The sequence below is a fragment of the Silurus meridionalis genome, chromosome 7, assembly GCF_014805685.1.
Source record: "Silurus meridionalis isolate SWU-2019-XX chromosome 7, ASM1480568v1, whole genome shotgun sequence".
Classification (NCBI taxonomy): Eukaryota; Metazoa; Chordata; class Actinopteri; order Siluriformes; family Siluridae; genus Silurus; species Silurus meridionalis.
The window spans coordinates 18,265,718-18,291,108 of NC_060890.1; the positions used below are offsets into that span (position 1 = coordinate 18,265,718).

A 25,391-nucleotide genomic window follows, 5' to 3' on the forward strand; every position below is an offset into this window, starting at 1 on the left:
GTTTTTGTTCCCCTGAGAAACTTTGCATTTGCTTGCAATTTTTTTCGTTCTTACACAATGATATTTGTGTTCTATTACGTTTATCTTGTGTTTCCTTGAAAAACTTTTGCATACTCTTGGTCAAGTTCATGCAAACAGTACTTACAGTTTACAGTAATTAAATATTCTACTCATGTAAAAGTACTGTTATTTTAATAAAACCTTCCTCAAGTACAAGTAAAGTTACCGGTCTAAAAATCTACTCAAGTAAAAGTAAAAATTAGTTTATTTAAAAGTTACTTTTTTACCAGGGAATTTTAATGTAGTTCAAAAAAGACCAAGGGAATACAAATCTTAAACTGGTTGTTTTTAATTGAAGGAACACCCTCACAAATTAAAGTGCAATAACAAAAAATAAAAAATAAAATCTAATAAAACACTGCAGTCCATGACTTGAGTCTAATGTGGGTTATGCATTTCGCCGAAAAAAAAAGGGATATTGTATAATTTATTATAATGAGAGAAATCACAAATGCAGAATTTAGACAGTGAGCACACGCATAGAACATCTCCAACATTTTCCGCAGCAACGAATCAAAATGCTTTGATTGGACACTGCATTCTCAACATAAGTATGTGAACGGTTATGCTCAAATCTAATGCAACATCAGCAGATTTACTTTAATAAATAACATTTTATTTATTATATATGACACTTAAATCGCCTCAAGTCCCCGTTAATTTCCAACCCTGGTGGTAAACAAAATTAGCAATGTCACACACTGATGCAGTACAATTATGTAAACTAAAGATACATGTATTATTTACTTACCTCAACATGCTTGCGCAGGTTTGATGTTGAGTTTTTATAGCCCAGCTTACACTGCATAATAAAGCTGTTGTCTTTCTTGCATTTGTAGTCAAAGTGGTAGCTTTTATACGGCCAGGGGTTTGATTTTATAAGGATTCGAGAACATTTTGATTTTAGCTGGGTCTGCATCGCTGGTGTCTGTCTTGTCCACGTTTGTTCTCCAACTCATCAATTAATAAGTGCAGTGGCTAAAAACAGTAAAAAGTAGAAGTACAAACAAAAAAAATACTTAATTACAGTAATGCGAATAAAAAATTTATTTGTTACTTTCCAACTATGGCTCCCAGAGCACTCAAATGATGCCGTTCAAACAAAAGTACATATAAGTATTTTCGTGAGAACACAAACATATTATAAAAGAATGTAAAATAATGTAAGTGGTGCCCAAAAAAAATTATAAGGAAGTAAAAAAATTTGAGATTGTAAAAAAAAGTTAACAAAAAAAATACAAGCAAAGGCAAAGTTTCTTAAAAGAACGTAAAACTTTTTGTGAGCGATGACAAAAGCAAAAAAAACCTTTTCTGATCTCATATTTTTCATCGCTATGCTCACTTAGGTGCGCCGTAGAAAGCAGTCTAACTCATTACGTGAACATATGTGGAAAACTGTACTGATCTTTGTACTAATTGTCGCATGTGCACTTTTTGTCATTCCCCCTAAATAGATTTGTGGGTTTTATATAAAAAAAAGTTTTTGTTAACTTATATTTTCCTATGTTGCACCTTGGTGCTTGGCAAACGTTGTTTTGTTTCACTGTTGAAATTAAATTAAAATCAAAGCCTACTTGAAGACTTAACCTAAACTTAAACTGCTTTATTTTTGGACTGTATGGCCTTCCATAGCAGACTTTAAACTTGCCCTCACCAAGACGCGTGGCCGGGAGAGCTGTTACGACCTTAAAGCGCTCGCGCCTCCCCGCCTGCTATACCTCCGGAGCTTCAGTGCAATCCTCGGCAGTGTTCTGAGACTGCACTTTACGACTCCGACCACTCATCTGGATATTAACCTGAACCCAGAGCATGGACTTTCCCCTTTCCGGACGATAAATAAGCACAAAACAGGAACTGGATATTCTTAATTTTAACGCGTAAAACTTTATTTTTTCTTCTCCAAGAGTTTTATAAACTGCATGATTTGGTTGTTTCGGACGGGAATGAACCATGGCGTCTGAAAAAGAAAAGAAGAGGTAAGACATGGAGGGAATTAGTTTGTTTCTGTGTTTTTGTCTTTGTTTATTTTCTTATCCATTTGTTTTCAGAATGCGTTAATACATGGATAGTATTTGTATCATTCTGTTGAGTTTGACATTCTTGGGCTTGTTAACTGCGCAGTTTCTTTTTCCTGGTGGAGCAGATTCACATCCACCCGTGTTAAGCACTTTATTATTATTATTATTATTATTATTTTTATTATTATTATTATTATTATTATTATGCAGCCTATCCATAGGTTGAGTACCAATCTGAAGTCAGTAAGTGCGCCTGATTGGTTCTTCATTAGGTTCTCTGATGACTTTCTGCTTGGGTTCTTGCTGGGAAACACTCTACATGCAGCAACATAGGAACCTTTATGGTTCTAGATTTGTATTTTTATTTGTTGTTGTTTTTTTTGTTTTTTTTATGTGCTTAATGACTTTAAGCACACTCTGCTTTCATATGTCAAGAAGAAAAAGCACACAAGTTAGTCAATGTTATCTGTTAAAATCCTGAAGATCACTCAGATTATAAACCTGCTTTAACCTTCTGATGTGGTGTCTCTGAATGTTTTTGTTGTTGTTGATGTTGTTTCTAACCGTTTTCTGTTTTAGACACAAAACATGCTTTTTTTCCCCCCTCTCATTTTATGGCCATTTTGGCAGTAGAAATCTAATAAGGGGTTATTAAAGGTGTTAAGAATATGGTTCTTATGGACATTTGAGTATGTCCTGGAGAAATGTGTGATCCATTCTTTTAGTGGTACGTTTAATAAAAAAAAAGTTTTTTATATAGTAATCATGATTTCAATCCCTGCCACATTCTTGTAATACTTGTAATATGTATTTATAATACAGGATCTCTTGATATGATCCGGTTTAGCATTTCATAATTATAAAAATGGAAATAGTCTTGTGGAAATATACAGATATTGAATGGTGTTTTTAAGGGTAATTAAAATTAATGTTTTTTCGGGTGAAATCCTCATGAGAAAATAAAAATAGGTTCCTTTCAGGTAATATCACTCTTTACTGCCTCGCTGAGTTTTCCTCTTGCTGTCTGTCTGTGCTTAAGAAATGGCGTTTTGCATTTAAGCGACAGAGTGCCTTTCTATAACCACCTGCACCGCACATGGCATGTGAGTCAGCTAAGACCCTGTTAACCAAATAGTCACAAAATCCACTGCTTCTGACTTTCATGGTTTTAATTTGTTTGACATTTTTGGTCTATCATATCTACCATGTGGGAATTGTATCAGAATATTAATCAGTATAGCAGTTGGTGTAAACTGATGCTGGCTCATGAATGTTCAGGGGACGTTTACAGAAGGTTTGATTTGTTCTTAGTGGCTGCATTCAGGTGACTATTTGTTTGTTAGAGTGAACTTAATGTTCAGGGGAAAATAAGATTAGCACATTTCAAAACTTGTGGAAAAGCACAGCATGGTTAACGATCAGTGCAGCTCCAATCCTGTCTAGTCTTTTCTTTACTTCATATCTCTCTCTCTCTCCTTTTAATTACACGTTAACCTTTAAATATATGTTAACTCATGTCTTTGAAAGGCTTTTTTGAAGATAATTCATGCATTTGTGTTCATAATCACCTCTAATGACCTTCCCAGAGATTTTCTGTTCTTTTATTCAGTTGGACAAAAGCATTGTCTCTAGCAGTCACTTTTTCATACAATAGCACCCTTTGAGCTTCTCGATATATAGGACGTGTCGTGTAATAAAATAAATCCCGATTCTTTGTGAGAGGCCTTTTTTGCAGAATTTAGTGTAATCTTGTTAAATGAGAACGCGACTGAAAGAAGGGTGAGGGTCAGCAGTCAAATAATCATGTGACTACCTTTTCTACTTTCCAATCAAGAGTTAATCATGATATTGAGGATAGATAGAAGTTTTAACTCATTTAACACCAATTGTTGCAAACATTTAATTCGATTTGAGGACCAATTATCTTTTTCTCTGTATAGTAAAATAGATCATATTCATCCGTTTGTTTGTTTGTGGTCTATAAATAAGTGGCTTCAATAAATGAATTAAAAAAAGTTAGTATATATATATATATATATAAGGAGAGTATATTTTCATTTCAACAAGGCACACATTTACTCATAAGTAAATTGTATACACTTGAAAAGCGGGATTAAACTGTTGTGCGGTACAAAAGAATGTTGACAAGCCCAATTATTCCCTCTCCAGCTCTTCCTGTCTCTCCCAAATGTCATTAACGTTTTATCTAGATCTCATAAGGATCTCCCTAAACAATTCTCTAAAGCGTTTTTTCCCCATTTGGTGCTTGATTGACATTTTTAATCAATGGCAATCTATAACTGAAAGCCAAACATAATGGCTAGTAAGTAGCTGTCAGATAACAACATTTATAGCTCATTTTGTTGTAAAAATTCAGTGAAAGAAATGAGCTGTCAGCCTAGGGCATGTGCGAAGAACACAGATGTGTTAAAATTGCTGACAGTAAAATGTGCAGCACACCTTGACCTCCTTTTTTTTTTTTTCTCCTTCGTTATCGAATGCTCCAGAAGCATGTGCATTCCTTTAGTGCATGTATGCAGAGGCCCCTTTGGCCTGCTAAAGCTGAAGGCTTGTGCAGTGCAGGCTTGAAGTGGAGGTCAGCAGCTGGAGTGTGTGGGAAAAGGACTCACTACACTAGGCCACTTCATTCTGAAGAACAGAGCCAAGAGAAATGAAGCCAAGGCTACTGCAAAGAAAGTGTGTGTGTAACAGAGAGAGGGTAAAAGAGAGAGGGTAAGAACGAGAGAACTTGCAGCCAAAGCAACACAGACCCTCATATACAGCCTATTATGAGCTGTTTGGAGTTTATGGAAATATGCAATGTAATAGATTATGTAAGAGCTCTAATCAATGTCTATTATACAATGACAAGGCTGGGGTTTGTACATATACTACATATTTGCTATGATACAGAATTCAATTATTAGCCAGTATTATCATGCTCCAGTGTCTGTTAAGTATAGTTGCTATGACGTTTTACAAATTGTTACTCCAGCATGTTATTTATAGCCACAATTCTGCCGTGTCTCATGTTTTCTGAGGCCCTCACAGTATAGCTGCCCTCCGTACAGTTTTAAATGTAGTACAAAACAGGCCTGGGTTAAGACCTGGTTTATACTTGACGCGTGACCACATCTATGCGTGCGAGTGCAGCAGCAACATGATCAGCATTGTTCACATACTCACCTGTGGGTCTTATGTACTGTACGTCTTTAGGGCAACATCCACTAGATGGCACGTCAGAGCCAAATCATCAATCGCTGTCAGGTTTCTGAGTAAACCTATAAAATATATAGTGATTTGTCTTTGTGCCGAAGAATGGAGCTGACTAGTTATTTTCCTAATAAAACCTTACATTGTTATCTTGATTGTGGTCATGAGTTGACTTTTAATGGTAAACTTTGCACTTATATTCAAAAACATTTGTCTATAGTAGAAGATTGAGAGATAAATGAGTTATATAGCCTTGAAAACACAATTAGAAGGGCAGTAAGTGTAGTTTATAAATGTATGAAATTGTAGTACAGTTGTTGTTTGGCCAGTTGGTTTAGGACATCATATCATATATCCTGCTATACTGCAGCCACTATTTACCAAGCAGGACAAAAGCAGGACATGCACAGTGGATTGTGTATGTATAAGTAATGCATATATAAACCTGGCCTAATTCTACAGTTCTTTCCTGGTATAACCAGATATGTATGTAGTAATGCTAGCAGTAGATAAGTTATGATCTATGTACACTGTCTAATAACACTCTTCAAACTGTTATATGTATTAAATCAATCTAAAAATTCACCATTTGAGCTGCAGAAAACTTCAGATAGAAGCTATAAACTCATGTGCATGTGTTGCTTTACCTCAGGCTATAAAAGTCCAGTAACAGATTAAATGATTGCTGACAGGAAGAACAATCATCTGTTACGTTGTCAATTAAAAAAACATAATTAATCATCACTGGCTTTTGCTCTTCTTGCGCTTTCCCCTGGATTGCAGTTTGTAATGATGGCTCTTTTGTTTTTTCTGCATTTGAGCTGCTAAAATGACTGAAAATGTGTCATTCACACTGACTTGCAGACTGGTTGATTCATCAGCAGTATGTTTTGTTTGACACTTCTTTTTTTCTTTTTCTTTTTTCGTTTGTTTGTCTCTTTTTGTTTCTTTTTTGTTTTTTTTGTTTTTGACTATGCACATTTTTTGTGTACTTGTAGGTTTTTTCCCCTGGGGCTTTGTCTACTTCCTGAAAATTACTCATATAGTAGACTGTTAGTTGAATATAACTGAAATAATGTAGTATTTGAGCTTTCATTGTGTGATTAAGGTGTTTTTTTTTGTTTGTTTGTTTGTATATTTAATATATATATAAAAGTTTCCCTGGTTTTCCTCACATTATTGTTGGATTACTTTACTTAAAAATACTGATTAGTATTAATCTGATGGCATGTCCAACACTACCGTGTCAAATGACTGATGATAGAGCTGAGGATTTCCTACTCCTCCTTGAAATTTCATCTCATTCTGCAATTTAGAATTACTGGATAAAATTATTGTTTTAGAGGTTTAAAAACTCTTTCCCTAAAACCATCCTAGCCTATCTTTTTGTCTTAGAAGCAAAATATGTTAAATATGAAAAGTTTTCTTAATCAGTTTTCCGGTAAAAGATTAGATACATGGCACTATTATGTAAGTCTACCATTATATAAGTCTAACCTTTGGAAAGCATGATAATGTTTCAGAGGTTGTCCAGTCTTTAGGGCTCAGAAAGTGCTACACACAAGTTAGATACAAGTTTATAATACAGTACACTGTTGCACATACAAATAACATATATTTATGAATAAATATGCAGGTTGCACATTACAATAAACCTTCTATAAAATAATGATTAAAAGTGAGCCACAGCAAGGACAAGTTTGTTTGACAAGCCTTAATAAATGAATTAGCTTGTTTAACACACTGTCTGTTCATAATGTAGGACCGGGGAAACTAAAGACGCTCACACACTATGCAAATAATCAATGATTTTCAATTCCTCCAGTAAGGCTCAACCACCACATAGCAATTAATGCAATTTGCTGATTTTTCTGTATCGGTCATTATTTAATATAAGGCAATAGAAAGTCCAGAATTCATAGTGCTTTCTGTTCAGCTAAAAAGAAGAAGCAATGGGAAAATATTCTGGTTTGTGTGTATGGGTGCCATGGGTTGCTGTGGTGTGCCACACATAGGGCACATGGAGTTCAACTTCTTTCTGCCACACGCTTTCATACTTTCATAACCCAAGCGGTAAAGCCTCAGACCACAAAGCCCTTATATCCGAAAATGATAATGCCTTCCATTACAGCATCTTATTGATCATTATACATTTCTAAATGCAATGTTGGTTTTGAGGATTTTAACCAATATTAAAGGTTTTGATTTTGCTCTCTTATGTACATACAGTTTGCACAATGTTATGTATTTTCTTTCTTATTTTATATTAAAAAAATATTTTTTTTGCCAAACTATTCCTAAGACTTGAAAGATGCTTTTTGTTAGCATTATTGATATGTTAGTGGATGCTGTCCTTTGGGCGATCCCGTTAGCAGATCTGGCAATTTTTCATTTTTTATTTGATTTGGCAAAGATTTTATGCCGGATGCCCTTCCTGATACAACCCTGCCATATTATTCAAGGTTGGGGCCAGCATTGAAAGTGCACAGGCTTGCGCAACCCCCAGCGCCTAGTTTGGTTTCCTGCCTGGGAAAAGAACGCAGGCTGTGTCGTTGTCCAGACGCCAGAATATTGAAGAATTAAATAATTGTGTTGAATTACTAATCAATTAATGAACTTATGGTTATGGTCAAGGTTATAAATGAACATCATTAGCCATAAGTGAGCTATATTTGGCCATGCTGTAGTAATACTAGCTCACCCACACATTACCCTCCAACTTCATATTGTTGTCTGGCTCTTCACGTTGTGATAATGACTTCATTGTTTCCCTTTGGAGGGCATGTCCGCACACTCATTTACAGTGGATAAACAGGAAGTAGTAGCAGCCTGCTCAGGTAAACTGAATAAAGAACACCAGACATTCTGGCTCTACACTACAGTACAATCAAGGCCACTGGAATAATCATTCTGTTTTAAATATAGTGACGATATTTGGCACACACCCTCACATCCTCATGCAGTTGATTGAGTTGTGTTGACCTTTGACCTGTGTCCTATGTCTACAGACATCATTCAGAACGGCGGAAAGAGAAATCGCGTGATGCAGCGCGCAGCAGGAGGAGTAAGGAGACCGAGGTGTTCTACGAGCTGGCACATCAGCTGCCTCTGCCTCATAGCATCCGCTCACACCTGGACAAAGCGTCCATCATGAGACTGACCATCAGCTTCCTCCGTACACGCAAAATGCTTACATCAGGTTTGGTTTTTACACACACCCACAGCCTCCATCATCAATGTCCTCTGTAACACACATTTACATTTATTCCTTCGGTTAATGGTTTTATCCAAAGCATTGACCAGAGCAGGTGAGGGCTCTTCTGGGTTCACACCCTTTTTGCAGATGATGTCTGTACATGTATATACGATTTGTGCTTTTTGATTATCAGCCTGTTCTGTTCTATTCTATTCTATTCTATTCTATTCTATTCTATTCTATAATTACTAACACTGAAAATGTTTTTCTATTTCTCTGTTTGTATTTCATCACGGTTAAATTCATTATTATTATTATTATTATTATTATTATTATTATTATTATTAACCCTTGCTTGCTTCATGGTCTGTAGTGGTGTTGTATTTTATTTCTGTATTTCCAAACCTTTGAATTAGCTTATTGATTGTCTTGGTGCTGCTTGTACTTCTATTGAGATCATATTACACTTTAATTTTAGTCAGGTTCAATATTGTGAGCTAGTTCATTTAGATTCATGGTATAATTCCAGTGCAAAATGTGGAAGGTATTGATGCGAAATACCTATGCAACATGAAATCATGATCTACAATTATTGAAGATTGAACTATAAATATTTACAGTCTTTTTTCTATTTTTTTTTTTTTTTTTAGCATTATTTTATAAATTGTTAAAACCAGAGTTTTTTTCTGTTTACCAGAGTTTTTATTTAAATTCTTGTTAAACATGGTGTTAAACTATACTGGATGACTGACTGAATTATGAATTCTGTGACCCACAAACATCTTTTTGTTGTTTAGTTGGTTGCCCTACTGTGATGTTTTCTCAGGCCTCTAATGTTGCTGTTTGCAGTTGCTGCATGTTTTTGCTTTTAGTAAATTGCAGGTCAGTGTGGTTCAGCGGGAATGATTCAGTCAGGAATTAAATCAAATTAGCCGGACAGGAACATTTTATTTTTTAAGCCCTGCATCATGCATCTGTGCTTTTAGTAGGATGTTTCAAATCATCATTAGGTTTTTCAACTGTGTATGTGTGTTTTTCTTTTGTGTGTGTGTGTGTGTGTGTGTGTGTGTGTGTGTGTGTGTGTGTGTGTGTGTGTGTGTGTGTGTGTGTGTGTGTGTGTGTGTGCAGCAAATATGACCAATTTTCTTACAGTGACAGAAAATGAAATGTTCACACAGTCATTGGGTTCCCACAAAAATAGCATTTTTATTTTTATGTGCTTACTATGGTACAGTTGAAGTTAAATTGACATGTAGGCATAGCATTAATTAGCAAGAACAGGCATTATGTCTATGGAAGATCCCCACAAAGATAGGGATAGCCGCTTACATTTGAGGAAATCAGGATAAATACACACATTATTAAAGAATAGTCAAACTGATTTCTTAAGGTCAGTGAGATTTATACTAAGTCTAGTGTTGGGTGTACATAAAGCATTGATTACTTACAATAAAGATTATCTCATTAAATATAGAAAGTGTGTGTGTCTGTGTAAGCACGCTCTAGCCATTGCAGAGCACCTGAAGAGACGTTCTGTACTCTTTGACACAATAAGATTATGATCTCAGGAACATAGAGAAAGAACGTGGGTGGTTTCTAAAGTTCATCACTGATTACTAACTCACAGGTGTGTGTGTGTGTGTGTGTGTGTGTGTGTGTGTGTGTGTGTGTGTGTGTGTGTGTGTGTGTTAGCCAGAATGTTTTTGTGATGTACAAGTGTTTGCAGTGGCAGGGAAATTAATGCAAGTAGAGGGAGAAGCAAGTGGTAAAAATTTGCTAATGGGTGAAGACGAAGGACAAATTGGTTGTAGTGAGATTAGGTGATATAGTGTTCTTTAAATGGTAAATAAGGGGGGGGGTGTTTGTTTTTTTACTTTTTATAAAGTGAAAACCAAAACCTTTAACTTTGTCATTTACAATAATGTGAACAAATAAGAATAATTTTATAGTTGGTATACTGTAACAGCTTTTCAAGTCTTATTAATTTTTTTTTTTTTTTTTTTTTAGTACTGTAGTTTGTCTCATATATGCTGATCTGATGGTCTAGAATGTGCTTGTTCTTGTGATGTTGACTGGGAAAATTAATTTGACCCTTTTATCACATGCTTTTATGAAGGCCAATTTTAAAGGTGAAGTTTGATTTTGAATTTCCTCTGCTGCCTGCAATACAACTTCTATTCTGGATCTGGAGGAGTAAAATAGAGGGGGACAGAAACCGTTTAAACAGTAGCTTTGAACAACAAAGAAACTAGCTACAATTTATGGTATTTCTACAAACCATGTGTTTGCTGAGATCTGACACTACAGAAAAAACTGTACCTTTTAACCTTTTAAATCCCTAGATTATTATTCACTTAGTCTGAGGCAGCTATTGTCAATATAGCCTTGACAACATGACTTTTCATTTACACATTGTCCTTCAGTGTTCAGAAACAGATTAGTTGGGGAATAATGTGTTCAGGTACTAACACTACTGCCAAAAAGAAATCTAGTCCTAATTTTATCAGTCATCTAGACGCAATCAAGCGTGCATTGGCGCAACTCAAGCAAATATTCTTTCCTCGCTGCCAGTGGCCTGTGGTGCTCTGACAGAAAGACATTTACATGATATTTTGTTAGATGTGCAAAAACCACAAGGCAGGAGAGGCCAGTATTAGATTAGATTAGATTAGATTAGATTCAACTTTATTGTTATTGTGCAAGGTCCATGTACAGAGCCAATGAAATATGAGCTATGCACTGGATAAAAAACTACTACTAGCTTTTACAATGAATCTATGCAACTATGAAGTAGCTCAATAAGGGCAATCCATACCTACAAATTCATGTACATGCACCTTTAAACGTCTATTAATATTTTAATTTGGCATGAGGTACCAATATGTATTATAAACATATTCCCAGACAAATACATTGGGGACATTGGCACTGATGAAGTGAATGGTAAATTGTCGCTTTTCAAACCAAGACCAACACAAAGGAAATAGTTTTATAGATATTGGGATAAAATTTAAGTTATGCTTTTAAACAATTAACTGATTTTTATTAAAATACTACAGAATGCACTTTGTATTAATTATAAAAAGGTAAAAGGAAAATTATTGTTTAAAAAAAGCATATTTACTCCCTGTGAAATTATTGCATTTCCTGTAAAATTGATATTGTCAAATTAAGTGTCTTTTTGAATCCACTTTAAATTGTAGGTTGTAGAATTGTAAGCTTTAACAGTAAAGCTCTGCGTTACTGAGCAGAAGGTTGGGGGTTTAAAGCTGTCACTGCTGGGCCCTTAAGCAAGGCCCTTAACCGTCTCTGCTTCAGGGAACCTTATCAAGGCTGACCCTGCACTTTGACCCCAATTTCCTAACAAGCTGGGATATGTGTAGAAAAATATTTTACTATGCTCAATGTGTGAAACAGATGTAACACATTTATTCATGAATTGTATTGAATATATTCATAGTGTTTTATTATATTATAGTTTGTGAGTTTGGGGTTAGTATATAAATATATATAAATGGCTAATTGTTTGTTAGGTTATTTGTATGTAATTCATGTCCACCGTTTAGCATTAATTAATATTTTTCAACTACTCTTGCACAAGTTATAGCACCTCTTTTAAAGTACATTATTTTGTGCAAGTTGCACATTGAAACCTTAAGAAAAGCTATATAGTTATTTGGGCACAAGGAATGCACTGTAAGTGGATAAAACAGGCTTATTTTAAGAGAAAACAGGCATGGACAGACATGCTTAGGCTGTTTCTTGTGCTGTGGTAGTGATTGACAGAAAGCTTTAAAAGAATGTCAGGAATGTCAAAGTTTGCTACAGAGGCAATCTAGTTGGACCACAAGAAGTAGTATTTATAGTGTGCAGGTGTTTTTAAATACTGTAGGGCATAAATACTAAAAGTATAAGAAAGAGCAAGGCGTTTGACCACCTGTTTAAAAAGAAGAAAATCTCTGAATGCAGCTGAAAGAATGATGTCCCGTCTGGGTCAGAAAGACCACATTCAGACCTTCAGGTCAACTCCCAGCCTTTGAGGAAAGGAAAGTCTTATCAGGGGGAAGCAGATCTCCACCTCCCAGCATGAAGCTTTGCTTTAATTATTGCGTCAAGTTCTTGAGATTGTTCAGTGGCATTGTGTGAGATGAAGCTCCTCCCTTTTCTGTTGCATCTTAGATGTGCTTTGGTTCTCATGGTAAATTAGTTATAAAATAATATTAAAATAATACTTTTACTTTAGATGTTTTAATAGTTTATAATGTGTGTTCCATGACAGGGTGCTTGAGCGGGCAGTTAAAGGAGGACACACAGATGGACATTCTGTATTTGAAGTCTCTGCAAGGCTTCGTTGCTGTTGTGACATCTGAAGGCGACATGATCTTCCTCTCAGAGAACATCAGTAAATTTATGGGTCTCGCACAGGTAAATCGTCTTCTTCCTCATTCTGTCTCTCATTCCAGTATGTCTGTACTTATATGACAAAGGTAGCTAGGATTACAGTACTGTTGTGTTCATTCTCAAATTTTCTATTTTGTTTTTTTTTTTTTATAGGTGGAATTAATGGGACATAGCATTTTCGATTTTACGCATCCTTGTGATCATGAGGAGATCCGAGAGAACCTCAGTGTCAAAACAGGTGCATAAATATTGAGTTGTTAATTCATTTTTGTATTGAAATGTAAATATCAGTTTTGAAAGACTGAAAAAGCATGCAAATGATTCTTCCTTATCTCAGTGCATAAGAGCAATGACTATGCCTTTGTCTTATTACCATTTTGGACCACAAAATGACCACAAAATTTTTTTTACATTCCTCAAGTGGTTCTTTCTAAGTAAATTCTCACATTAGATCACTACTTTATTTATGTTTCAAAAAAGTAAGCATACATAGCTGATAGATACATAAATATCATAATGCACAAAACAATTGGTTCAACACAGTTCATGACAGCTCCTCTTACACATTTTTAGAAGTTTCAGATAACTGTGAGCTTGGATGCAGTTAATTGGAACAGAAAGATGCAATAAATAATTTCTGTCCCTTAGACATTTTTAATTGAATATATTATTATATAGTTTATTTCATATTTATTTCTATATTATATTTTATTTTATATTTTTTATTTAGATTTAAATTGGGTTTAGATCTGGTGAATGTGAAGGCCAGAGCTTTTTTTTGTTGTTGTTGAGTATTATAACATTTATAACATTTATTTTTTTTTTATATGTAATTGTGTTAATTGTGACCAAACTCTCCAGCAGGTTCCTAATAAATGTTCAAATATTTGTTAAATAGATTCTGATTCTGAAATAATAGTAATAATAGATGGTTTGAATATGGCTGTTAGGACCAGTGTATGGCAGGAGACATAAAGAACTGAGCACAGAGAGAGATTTCTTCATGAGAATGAAATGCACAGTCACCAACAGAGGACGCACAGTCAACCTTAAATCAGCCAGCTGGAAGGTATGTGAAAGCATACTGCATACATACATATAAATATATACATAAACCATTCCATTCCATAGCATAAACCATGTTAAGGATAACTATAACCCATCTGTAAATCCTAGTCTTTTTTTTTTTAGTGTCCTGTCTGATGTAGCATGTGTCTCCTTCAGGTGCTGCACTGCACAGGGCATTTAAAGGTGTACCCCAGCCGACCACCTCATGTTTTGTGCGGGTTTGCTGAGCCCCCCCTGACTTGCCTGGTAGTGTTGTGTGAGCCCATCCCTCATCCTTCCATTGTGGACACACCAATAGATGGCAAGACCTTCATGAGTCGACACAGCATGGACTTGAAGTTCACCTACTGTGATGAGAGGCATGTAGCACTCTCAAACTTTCCTTGCACATTTCAACTGCTTATCTTTTTGGTTTTCAGTCTCTTGAGGTTACAAAGAGTGGTGAGGAAAAATAAAAAAACATCTGGTGAGCATCAGTTCTTCAGGCATTGTTGATTAGAGAGGTTAGAGGATAATAGCCAGGCTGGTTCGAGCTGACAATAAGGAAATGGCAAGTTGATTGACAACTTTTTAAAAATGTGGTGAGCAGAAATGGATCTCGTAAAACCTTAAGGCTGGAAACCAATGTGATTTTTCTTTTCAGAGATATCCATATAGTTCTGTGATACAGATTATACAATTTGGGAATGGTTTAAAAGTGTATTTATAGTAAATTAGCCTAAATAATAGGAAAAATTCATTCCCTTATTAAATAACCCAAAAAGCACTATTCACAGTCTGTCAACACATATATATATCACCTAGGTGTATGTTGTTGTATATTTATACAAATCCTTATGGTGAATTTGCGTGATTTTATTGGGATATAGAGTTGCCTGTTTTGCCATTATTATTTTGTGTAAGAAAGGAACGTAATTAGGATTGTGTTTTAGAGTAGGCAAGTCTCTGGTTTGTGCATGCTAGTGGCTGCAACCATCTTACATAACCAGCATGCAGAGCAAACTTCACAAATATCTTGTCTATCAATCTATCAAGTCTATCAAGACATGAAAAAAAAAACTAAACTAGCAATGTAGTGTTTGTCTTACTTCTATTTGTTGCAATAATATCTGACACTGCAGTCATAAAAAGATCTGGAGCTAATTAAGGGTGCTGTGTATAAACAAGCTGATGTACTGTGACTTGGTAGCTTTATATTCCCACTGGTTTTAATGGGAAAAGACATAAAGGGCAGATATGTTTAAATCCAGAAGTTTATATTTAAAAACCAATTCAGCAGAAATTTTAGGACAAAGATAAACGCTACTAAGAGGGCAAAACAATCAGAAGGGTAAGTAGAGGAAGCAAAAACATAAGGATATTGATTAAAGAGATAAAGATATTGTGTGTTGATTAACTTTTCAATTCATAGCTGCCTTTAATCATGCTAATGTACTAAGAAGGTGGACTTGAAAAGAGCTTAAACTGCTCTTTGCACAGTATTGAAATGAGGCAAACAAAGCAAGGGCAGTGTCTCAAAGGCAACAATTATGCCCTTTACCAACACACAAGTGTATAACGCTGTGTTATTTCAACAAGCAGGAAAAAAAATTGAAAAAAAAACTTCTCTGGAAGAATAAGGGAGAGAGATTTATTTTCTCAGAAAACAAAAAGCCTAGATTGTCAACAGTGGGCACTAAAGTGGGAAAAGCGTTTACTTTGGCTTCTCTTGTCTCATTTAGTGAACTGATTGCTTGTCCTGTCTTTAGCCAGCGTGTTGCAGGATGTGATGGAAATCTTTTTTTTTTTTTTTTTTTTTTTTGTGGAGTTTGTAGAAGACTAATGAACATTGCTGTAACAACATTTACAATACTTTCTATCTATCTAATGTAAGTAAGTTAGATAGATAGATAGATAGATAGATAGATAGATAGATAGATAGATAGATAGATAGATAGATAGATAGATAGATATTTATTTTATTATTATTTTAATTTTATTTCAGGTATAACAAGTATGGAGTTTATAAAGACTGATTGATTTTTTTATTTTATTTTATTTTTTAAACACTGTTACAGCGTGAGAAAACTGGTTGGGTACACTCCAGACGACTTAGTGGGACGCTCTGTCTATGACTTCTATCATGCACTTGACGTGGATAATATGACTAAGAGTCATCAGAATTGTAAGTACATAATTCACCCATTAGCTACTATAAGCATTTGAAGTAGGTAGTATATTACTGGTTATTATTTAATCTTTGCACATGTATCACCTGTCATAAAAAATTAATTATTAAAAAGCAGTTCCCTTTCCAAGAATGCACCAAGATCCTGACAAAAATGACCCGTTATTGGCAGCGATCCATGTTTCTTATCTGTTAGAATGGGTTAAAGTGCTGTCTTGAAGTCAGGCTTCCCTGGACATGAGGCACTTCCCATGCACCCGCTGACTGAGGGAAGCAGATGTCCAGCTTGCGCCTAGGAATTGTTGAGTTATTTATAAGCTCAATGGTTATTGCATTGCACTGTTTATTTGCTTAGCAGATGCCACAGTGCAAATGTTCCACTCTGACCCAATAACATTAAATGTTTTCATGATTGGTTTTATGGATTCACCCTTTAAAGTAGTCTTGGATAAACAAAACAACAAAAAACGTGCTGTTCAAAAAAACTTGTCACTGTTCTTTTTAGCCAGCATTGCATCATGTGATTTGCAGATTAGTGTGCTAGAATGATTGTCCTGTGTCCCTTTTATGTTTTTTCCACTGTGGTATGTGCAACCTGACCCACACATTTATTCAGCTTGGATCTTTCTGCACTATTTATCACATTGCACTTTCTGTATGCCATGATTATTTTATAAATTGCAAATTCTTGGATGGCTGTTGCTGGCCTCGTGTAGCATTAAGTGACTGCTGACCGGTTCCACACTGACCATGTGACTACTATTTTTATTAATGACCTAACCTTCATGGTGTATATATTGTAACTTAGTGTACAGTTTGTTCAAGTTTATTCAATTCTCTCATGCTTAGTGTAAAAATTTACAAAAAATAACCCAATTGCTCAAGTGTATTAAACTCTCAACTTAATTGGATTTGAGGCATATCATTATTTAATGTCATTCTGCTCCACCAAAATATAGTCACAAGCTTCTCCTGTGTACGAGAAAGCTAAAAAAAAAACCAACAGAGTTGTTTGTTGTCTTTCTGAGGTCTAAAGCAATGTTGGTGCTAATAAAATGTACCCATTACAAGGGTCAAAAGTCAGAGTAAATCTATCGAAGGTGGAGAAAAATGAGATAGGGATCTATTTTAATTATCGGTTGGATGGTCCTATTGTGCCTTATTAATACCTATAAATAAAGTGTCCTGTGATAAATATAAGTGTCTTATGACATGAGCAACACCTCAGTCTTGAGTCTAAATGGCAGGTCAGCCACATAGATTATATAATTATTCAGTGATGATTTAAAGTGAACTGATATTTAATTGGTTTAGTTGGTAGGATGTTAACGATCCTTGCATCATTAATGATTATTAACAAGTATCTTGATGTACAATTTCTGTTTAGCATAGTTAAATGAAATCTATGAAAATTCACATGCTATATAAAAGCCATTGCCTTTGTTCATCCTATTTGAAGACATCTGTGTATAAAAACACAGCCACCAAAATTCCTCTCAAAGCTGTTCTCGTTTTCATATATGAATTCATGGGCACGATTTCAGTAGACTGTGATCGTACAGACTGTACTTGCATATCTTGTAACTGTTCGACAAGACACATCGGCTCAACGGATTATCTTATTGATTGAGGACACTAAGATGACATATGTTTTTTTTTTTAGAGCTCCACCCAAAACAGAGTGGTTTTCATTGCTCATCTGTACTGGTACGGAAACTAAACAAGGTTTCACTCACACTGTGGCAGACCAGTGTACACAAGAACTGATTAAATACCAGGACTCTCTAGCTAGCTTTAAATGTAGATCTGTACTTTTATTAAAAGTATTATACAAGTAAGATTGAATCATTATAAGACATACAGTTCAAAACTTACATGCAACTAATTATCTAAAATAAACATGAATAAGTAAATGCTACAGCTACAGCAAATGACCTCTAGATCAAGTAATCGATTTGGATGCTGTCATAACCACATAATCCGTATTTGTATAATCTTGCAAAAGTTATATATGTAGTCCTCATACACGATATTGCCAAAAGTATTCACTGACCCATCCAAATAATTGAATTCAGGTGTTCCAATCACTTTCATGGTTACAGGTGTGTAAAATCAAGCACATGTGCATGTAGAGCGCTTCTACAAACATTTGTAAAAGTATGGGTTGCTCTCAGGAGCTCAATGAATTCCAGCGTGTGCCACCTGTGCAATAAATCCAGTCGTAAAATTTCCTCGCTACTAAATATTTCACAGTAAACTGTTAGTTGTATTATAACAAAGTGGAAGCGATTGGGAACGAAAGCAACTCACTCACGAAGTGTTGGGTCACGTAAAATCACAGAGCGGGTTAGCGGATGCCTTCCCAGAAGAGTTGAAGCTGTTATAGCTACAAAGGGCTAACATAATATTAAACCCTCTGGATTAAGAATCGGATGTTACTCAATTTCGTTTGCATGTGAAGGCAGATGAGCAAATACTTTTGTCAATATAGTGTATATTGTGACGAAGTACAATTATACAATTACAAGTGTATAATGAATGCCTGTTCAAAATGGTTCATATACAATATTATTGATTTCTTTTCTATGCAGTGTGTACTAAAGGCCAGGTGGTGAGTGGTCACTATCGGATGTTGTCTAAGCATGGTGGTTACGTATGGATGGAGACACATGGCACGGTCCTCTATAACAACCGCAACTCTCAGCCACAGTGCATCGTGTGCATTAACTACGTCTTAAGGTAAGATGCTTCATTAAGTAAGATCATATGCATATTTACTATAACTTGTGCTGCAGTATATATAATGAGTTACAATTACATGCAATTTGATCTCATGATCTCCAAAGTTATTACTACTCTGTTCCAGTGACATCGAAGAGAAGTCCACTGTGCTCTCCATGGACCAGATGGAGTCGTTTTTCAAACCAATAAACAGGCTGGTCACAAATGAACTTTTCTGCCAGGGCTCAGAAACATCGAACATATTCTTTACCAAACTCAAGGAGGAACCTGAAGAGATCGTTGCCACACCAGAAGAAGCGATCATTGCCCTGGACTTTGGTCAGAATTCCAACCACCGCTACATCTATCGCCACAACAACTTCTGTCTGTACTCTCTGTCCTTTGACAGCATGCCCACCCCCGTCCTGCATGCATGAACTTCTTTCATTCATCTTAGTATTTAATCATTTTCTACCTCAGAACCACAACATGCACATAGGCAGTGCCTCATAGTCAGGAGCTTCGCAATGGCAGCCTTTGTAATGTTGCATGTGTAGCTTGGCTTTGCAGCAGGGTACGCATTATACAAAAATAATTTGATACCTCTGCTCTGAAAGAAATTATGCTTTATTCAGCATAGCATGGGCACATTAAATATTGATTACAAACAGGAAAATGATTTTTTTTTTTTTTTTTTAATAAAATTTAAAATCAATGTTCCCTGGTGTGAAAAATTGAGTTTCATAATGTTGGGGTGCTTGTGGTGTGTGTGTGGCATCCTCTGTTGTTTCTGGTTTTTTAATGGGTATGCAATTTTATCTGTTGTCATAAATCATTGCATGCGATGGAAAACAAACTAATTTCTCTTTCATCTATTTTAGATGAAACCTTGGGAGCATGGGTGGTCTCATTTTCCCCTTGCCATTCTCACACTAATCATTCATTCATGTTGGGCGAGAACCCTAACATCCTCAACTAATATTGTGACTGTCTATACTTGACCACATGCAAGCACATGATGATGTTGGTCCTATAAGAATATCTCAGCATTTTTTAATCTAGACTATGTGTACCACATCTGTAGGTTATGTGTGATTACCACAGGCAAGAATTTTGACACCTTCATGTCTGTTGTGAAAACAGGAACGTGTTTAATTTCAAATGTGTTAAGAATGTCCATTAAAATGTATATAATTTAAGAATATATAATGCAAATACAATGGCACATTCTGACGGTGCGGTTTCTTAGGAGTCAAATCGCACAGATTAATAACCATACAGCGTGTCTAAAGAATTATTGATTGTTTTCTGCAAATATGTTATTACTCATTCATAGTAGGTGTTCATTTATGTTATTTGGACCCCAACAGCTGCCCTTGAACTTCCACTATAAGCAAATTCTTTTCTTTCTTTCCTCCCCAAATCTACATTTTTTTTTCCCAAATCAAAATTCTTGTCTATAGTATGTGCACCTAGGCTACATATAAAACAGATTAGAATGCAAGATGCTGGACTATTCTTTTAGCATTGTTAAAATTTCTCTTTGTATCTATTGATGTATGTATACCTTGGATTTTGGCTACAACAATATTTTAAAATGCATTTTGCGTTTACAGGAAGTCCCGAGTTTGAAGCTTCTGCTTCTTTCTACAAATCTCCTAGCCAGGCTTCGGTCAATACAATGTGGGAAATTCAGTCTCCACATCGTGGTTCTGACAACAGCCTAGTCAATGCTTCATCCAGCTCAGTTACAAGCCTGAGTAACAGCTGCAGCTCCACTGTATGTTGCCTCTGTGTTTTTCATATCCACCTTATAAATGATGCTGATTTTTGTTTGTCCTTTTGAGTCTGTGCTTACCTTTGTGATATATTTCTGTATAATTTACCTTTATATTTGTTGTTTGCTTGTGGTGTACAGCCTGATAGAACTGGAGGAGTTTACTACGGCAGTGAAGATAATGAGCTGAAGGTTGAGCTGACAGAACGACTTTTTGCACAGGACAGTAACAATGAAGTAAGTCCGTTAGCCATTAAGGCACAATTTTATAGTCTTTCTGAGGTGCCAACATCTACTGTTTAACTGTAGCATTTCTATTGGCAGACTTCTGGACACTTTAAGACTATACCTCTCTGTTTTTTTTTCCAGCAAAGCAGTGGTCAAAAAATTTGCTTGGCCAAAAATTTGCTAAGGGTGAAATGACTAGAAAGTATATTTGTTTCATCATGTAAGAAAAATGCAGACCTTTTAGCAAGTGGAAATATATTGAATTTAGTCCATTTGTCCATTTGTCTTGTATTTACTTTTATTAAACTATACATTTAGCTAATTAGTCTTACTAGCTTATCAGTCATATTCTATAGTACATAGATTTAGTCTGTTGGATTATTTTAAGCATTTATTTTTGGAAATAATATTATTACCTGCCAATCTTATGTTATATATTGTTAATATTGTTTTACTTAGTTTAAAATAAGTTTAAAATTAGAAAGAAATATCTAAAAATAGGTTTATTGTAATTCTAATAATGGGGAATAAAAGACAAATTTGAATATATTTTTTTCATATTTTCATGTGGAAGGATTTTTTTGTAGAGTTTAAAGCTTCAGCTTTTTAGACCTTATCAAGGTGATCTTTGACATTAGCTTTGTGAGTTAATAGAAACCATGTGTGCAAGACTGTGGTCTCTTTGTACGGTAAATAAAATGTAGCTGCTGATAATTTTGTAGCAGCCACACTGGATTTCTGCATCTTATTTGCTTTCTAACTGTTTCTTGGCACATATTTTGAAAAAGAAATAAACTTATATAATGGTTGTCACTATAATAACCTAGGTAATTTTAAATGTCTATTAGTATGACTCGGTTTGTGTCCATTCTGTAAATCTATTTTAATTTGTGTCCTATCAACTTTTGAATTTTAAAATTAATGAAGAATGAAGAAAGATTTTAACACTCTGTTGCGTGTAATTTTCAGCAGTGGAACTTCAATGATCTGGACCTGGAGACTTTGGCTCCCTACATCCCCATGGATGGTGAAGACTTCCAGCTCAATCCCATTGCTCAGGAAGAGTCCTTATCTGAGTCCAGCTCAAACCTCTGTGCCCAGCCACAATTTAAGTTCAGCAATGTGACTAGTCTTTTCCAGCCTCTCACGTCTGAACATAAAAACTGCCCCAGCCCTTACCCTGAGATACCACTAATCCCTTCTTACCAGGCTCCTTCAAATACCCTGCACTCATCTGGAACAGGCATGCACCTCCATCAGATTACTATGGCTAACAGTTTCAAACGCAAGAGACAGGATGAATTTAATTCTTCTTGCTCATTTCCAAATATTCCTCAGGTAAGCTTTAGGAAATTTCCCATCCATATTTAAAAAAGATAAGTATTAAAACAACTGTCCAAATTAATACATCTGTGTGTGTTTAAAGTGTATCAAGCAGGATGGAATAAGTCGCAGTGAGTCAGTAGACAACATGTGGAAGAGAATGAAGACTGCAAACACAAATGGGTGTGCCTTTTCTGCCAGGAAACCCCCTGATCCCAGAGGTGCATAGAAAACTGTTTCTAAATATGTATATTTTTGTTATGTCTGTCTCTCATTCTGTAACATTTGATGTTTGATTTTCGTTTTGCCTATTTTTCACCAGATCCTTTCTCAGGTGGACAAGTAGGCAAGCATTCTCAACCTATTCCCTGTCGGCCTCCTCCAGATTCCCGGATCTCTAGACAACTCAAACAGCCTTTTACTGAAGAGCGCTTCTGCTCTTCAGCATATAATCAGTATGGTGTGCCACCATACATAAAACAGGTCACAGGTCAGTGTTAATGCATTTCTCCATGCTTTTCTTTCATTTTAGACATTTACACATATACAGAAGTGAAAATAGGATACAGTCCAAGCAGTGAAGGGCTTTTATGATTTAGGTTTATAGTCATGTGCATAAAGAATACGTTAGACATTTATATATAATAAAATGTTGGTGCTATATTTGTATACTACTACCCAGTCACAGTGCACAATGATATATGAACTATTATCTCCCAAAAAGTAGCAAACTATAAATATGTAAAAATGACACTAGACTGTGAGAATTGCAAACATGTACAGCAAAAAAAAGTGACAGAGTAGAATATTGCACATGCAGTACATACACACATACAAAGTGGCTTTGAGAGACTGATTTATTTAAGCTGCTTACTGACAGTTTCGTATTTTAACTTGCTGCCTTCCACTTAATACATCATAGCCTTTAATGCATGTTGTGTCTTTTAGGGGTTACAAATCGATTGCTAGGCCCATCCTTTGACCCGTACTGCCTGGCAGAGCTGACTCAGTATGACTTTGACGTGAACGTTCCGTTGCAAGGAAATCTTCATCTGCTGCAGGGCTATGATCTGCTCAAAGCTTTAGACCAGTCCACATAGACTGAAATACTTCAGATGCGTCCAGTCTGGGTCTCTCAATTTATTCTGTGCCTATTACAAACACACACACCTTTCCTATAACGGCTGCCTCTACAATTTCAGAATACAATATCTATAACTAAGTCACAACTGTTTCAGTTTTTAGACATATGCATATAAATTCTATTAAAATGTGCATTGTATTGTTTATGTAAGAGTTGTTACTACCTAATTAGCTGTTTAAACCAGTTATTAATGTATAACTTTAACTTCTTTTGTTTTGGTGGTGCAATTTATGCTCACATTCAGACATATTATACCAAGATTAATTTGTTTAATGTGGTATAAATTTACATTGGTATTATTGGTGCAATTTTTTTTTTTTTTTCTTTTCATATATATGAAATATATTAGACTATGTTCTCAAGTTTTGATTGTAATATACAGTATAATATATTGTGGTGTAGTTTTGATGTCACAAAAAAAAATGTAGTTATTTAGGAGTGACAGATGTTTTTGTTTAGGGTTTGAGGTAAAAAAAAAATAAAAAATAAAATATATATTAGTATAAGTAACAAAAGTGATTTTAAAAAATTCAATCTGCCAAAATACATAGAAACTAAAATCATGAGTATGTTTTTCAGCTTGGATTCATTTGTAAAATAGACTTTTCTTGCTCATTTTTTAGTCGCTCTTTCATATTACCCAATATTCCCAAAGAACTGTGATGCTATATATTGTATATGTGAAGCACTTTACTTAGACTTTACTTCGCATAGACCAAATACAAGAGACCATTATATTACTTTTGCTAAAGGTGCTTTCAGTTTTTAGCATCACTTAAAATCATATCCCACTTTAACCAGTACAAATCAACATTTCAAAGTTTTCTGTCTTATCCTCCTCACCAGCATCACCAACACATGATCCTAGCAGCAATAGTTAAGTTATAGTTAAATGTTTTCATATAGATATGTGCAGTGTCTGTAGTCGGTGCTGATCAGTGCCTAGGTACCTTAACTTGTGTACTCTAGTAGTAACTGTAGCTTTTCCTTTTTTGCATTCATAATGCAGTTTAAAGTTTAAATGTGTGATTGTTTTTTTTTTTTGCAGCTCAAGCTAATGTGTAATGTATATAACCTCCATTTGATAATTTGGAGCTCTTATATGTTTCATTAGTGGACATCGAAAAGGATTTCTGTCTAAAACTGTCAGTGTTTTTTGTTTATTTTTCTCTCCTAAAGGAAAGCTGATTATAAACATGCACAAAACAGTGGAACAGGGTAATAATAATAATAATTGTTTTTAACTGTCCCACTGTAACTATGTAGCAGCTCGAAATGATTCAAGATTCATCACGATATAATATAACTGAACATGTATTTAACACATGGCCTTGTAAGCTATATTAACTCATGCACATTTTTAATGATGAGCCATAGTACCTGGTCAGTATTTATTTTTCTAATGATCGTCATATTTCTGAGAAAACCTTGCGTTAATGTTGATGTTCATGATTATTTTGTAAACCTTTTTTTTTTTTTTTTTTTTTAAATACTGTATCTCCCAGATATAAACACAGTAACAAACTATATGCACTGTGTGTGTATGTGTGTATGTGTGTGTGTGTGCGCGTGTGTGTGTGTGAAGATAGATTGATAGATAGATTGATTGATTGATTGATATATAAATGTATATATATAATCTATGATAGATATATAATAGATATATTACATTACACTGTACACACACATACTGTATATATAGTTTTTGTCAGATACCTTTTCAGATTACAGTTACTGTCATGTATTAGTTCATAACTGCATTTATGCTGTCTATACATTTTGTGAATTATGTTAACCAAGTAGCTCTGAATTTGGGGCAGACCAATAGTGAAGTTAAAACGCTTATCTTGCTATACAATGTTACATAACTGTTCTCTGAAGGGAGATCCACTGGTGTTTTTTCTGCTTTTGTTAAGCCAGGAAGCCTAAGATTCTGAAATAAATGAATCTAACTTTGTCATATTATATATTATAAATTGCGTGCATATCAAGATGTTACTTTCTTGTTTCTTTTACTCCATGTAAAGAAGCACTACGCTGGGCTCTTTTTAGTAATAAAAGGAGTATTCATCAAA

At 35.1% G+C, this 25,391-nt stretch overlaps 1 protein-coding gene and 1 long non-coding RNA gene across 2 annotated transcripts; one reads left to right on the forward strand and one right to left on the reverse strand.

Annotated features, from left to right (window-relative positions):
- Nucleotides 1-437: 437 nt before the first annotated feature.
- LOC124388707 lies at nt 438-1,831 on the reverse strand. The gene is made up of 3 exons (XR_006926459.1): nt 1,715-1,831; nt 812-1,038; nt 438-729 (listed from the first exon to the last, which is right to left on the reverse strand). It is a non-coding gene; the product is annotated as an uncharacterized LOC124388707 (long non-coding RNA).
- epas1a (endothelial PAS domain protein 1a) lies at nt 1,777-25,391 on the forward strand. The gene is made up of 15 exons (XM_046853667.1): nt 1,777-2,036; nt 8,300-8,490; nt 12,767-12,912; nt 13,042-13,126; nt 13,839-13,957; nt 14,113-14,315; nt 16,014-16,120; nt 18,715-18,862; nt 18,990-19,183; nt 20,461-20,624; nt 20,763-20,858; nt 21,819-22,187; nt 22,276-22,393; nt 22,495-22,662; nt 23,121-25,391. The coding sequence occupies exons 1-15, from the start codon at nt 2,011-2,013 to the stop codon at nt 23,270-23,272; spliced, it is 2,286 nt and encodes a 761-aa protein (XP_046709623.1). The 5' UTR covers nt 1,777-2,010; the 3' UTR covers nt 23,273-25,391.

Coding starts and splice junctions, on each gene's coding strand:
- epas1a (XM_046853667.1), top strand. CDS start 2,011: ATGGCGTCTGAAAAAGAAAAGAAGAG. Junction 19,184..20,460: donor GATCATTGCCCTGGACTTTG/GTCAGAATTCCA, acceptor TTGCGTTTACAG/GAAGTCCCGAGTTTGAAGCT. Junction 22,394..22,494: donor GAAACCCCCTGATCCCAGAG/GTGCATAGAAAA, acceptor ATTTTTCACCAG/ATCCTTTCTCAGGTGGACAA.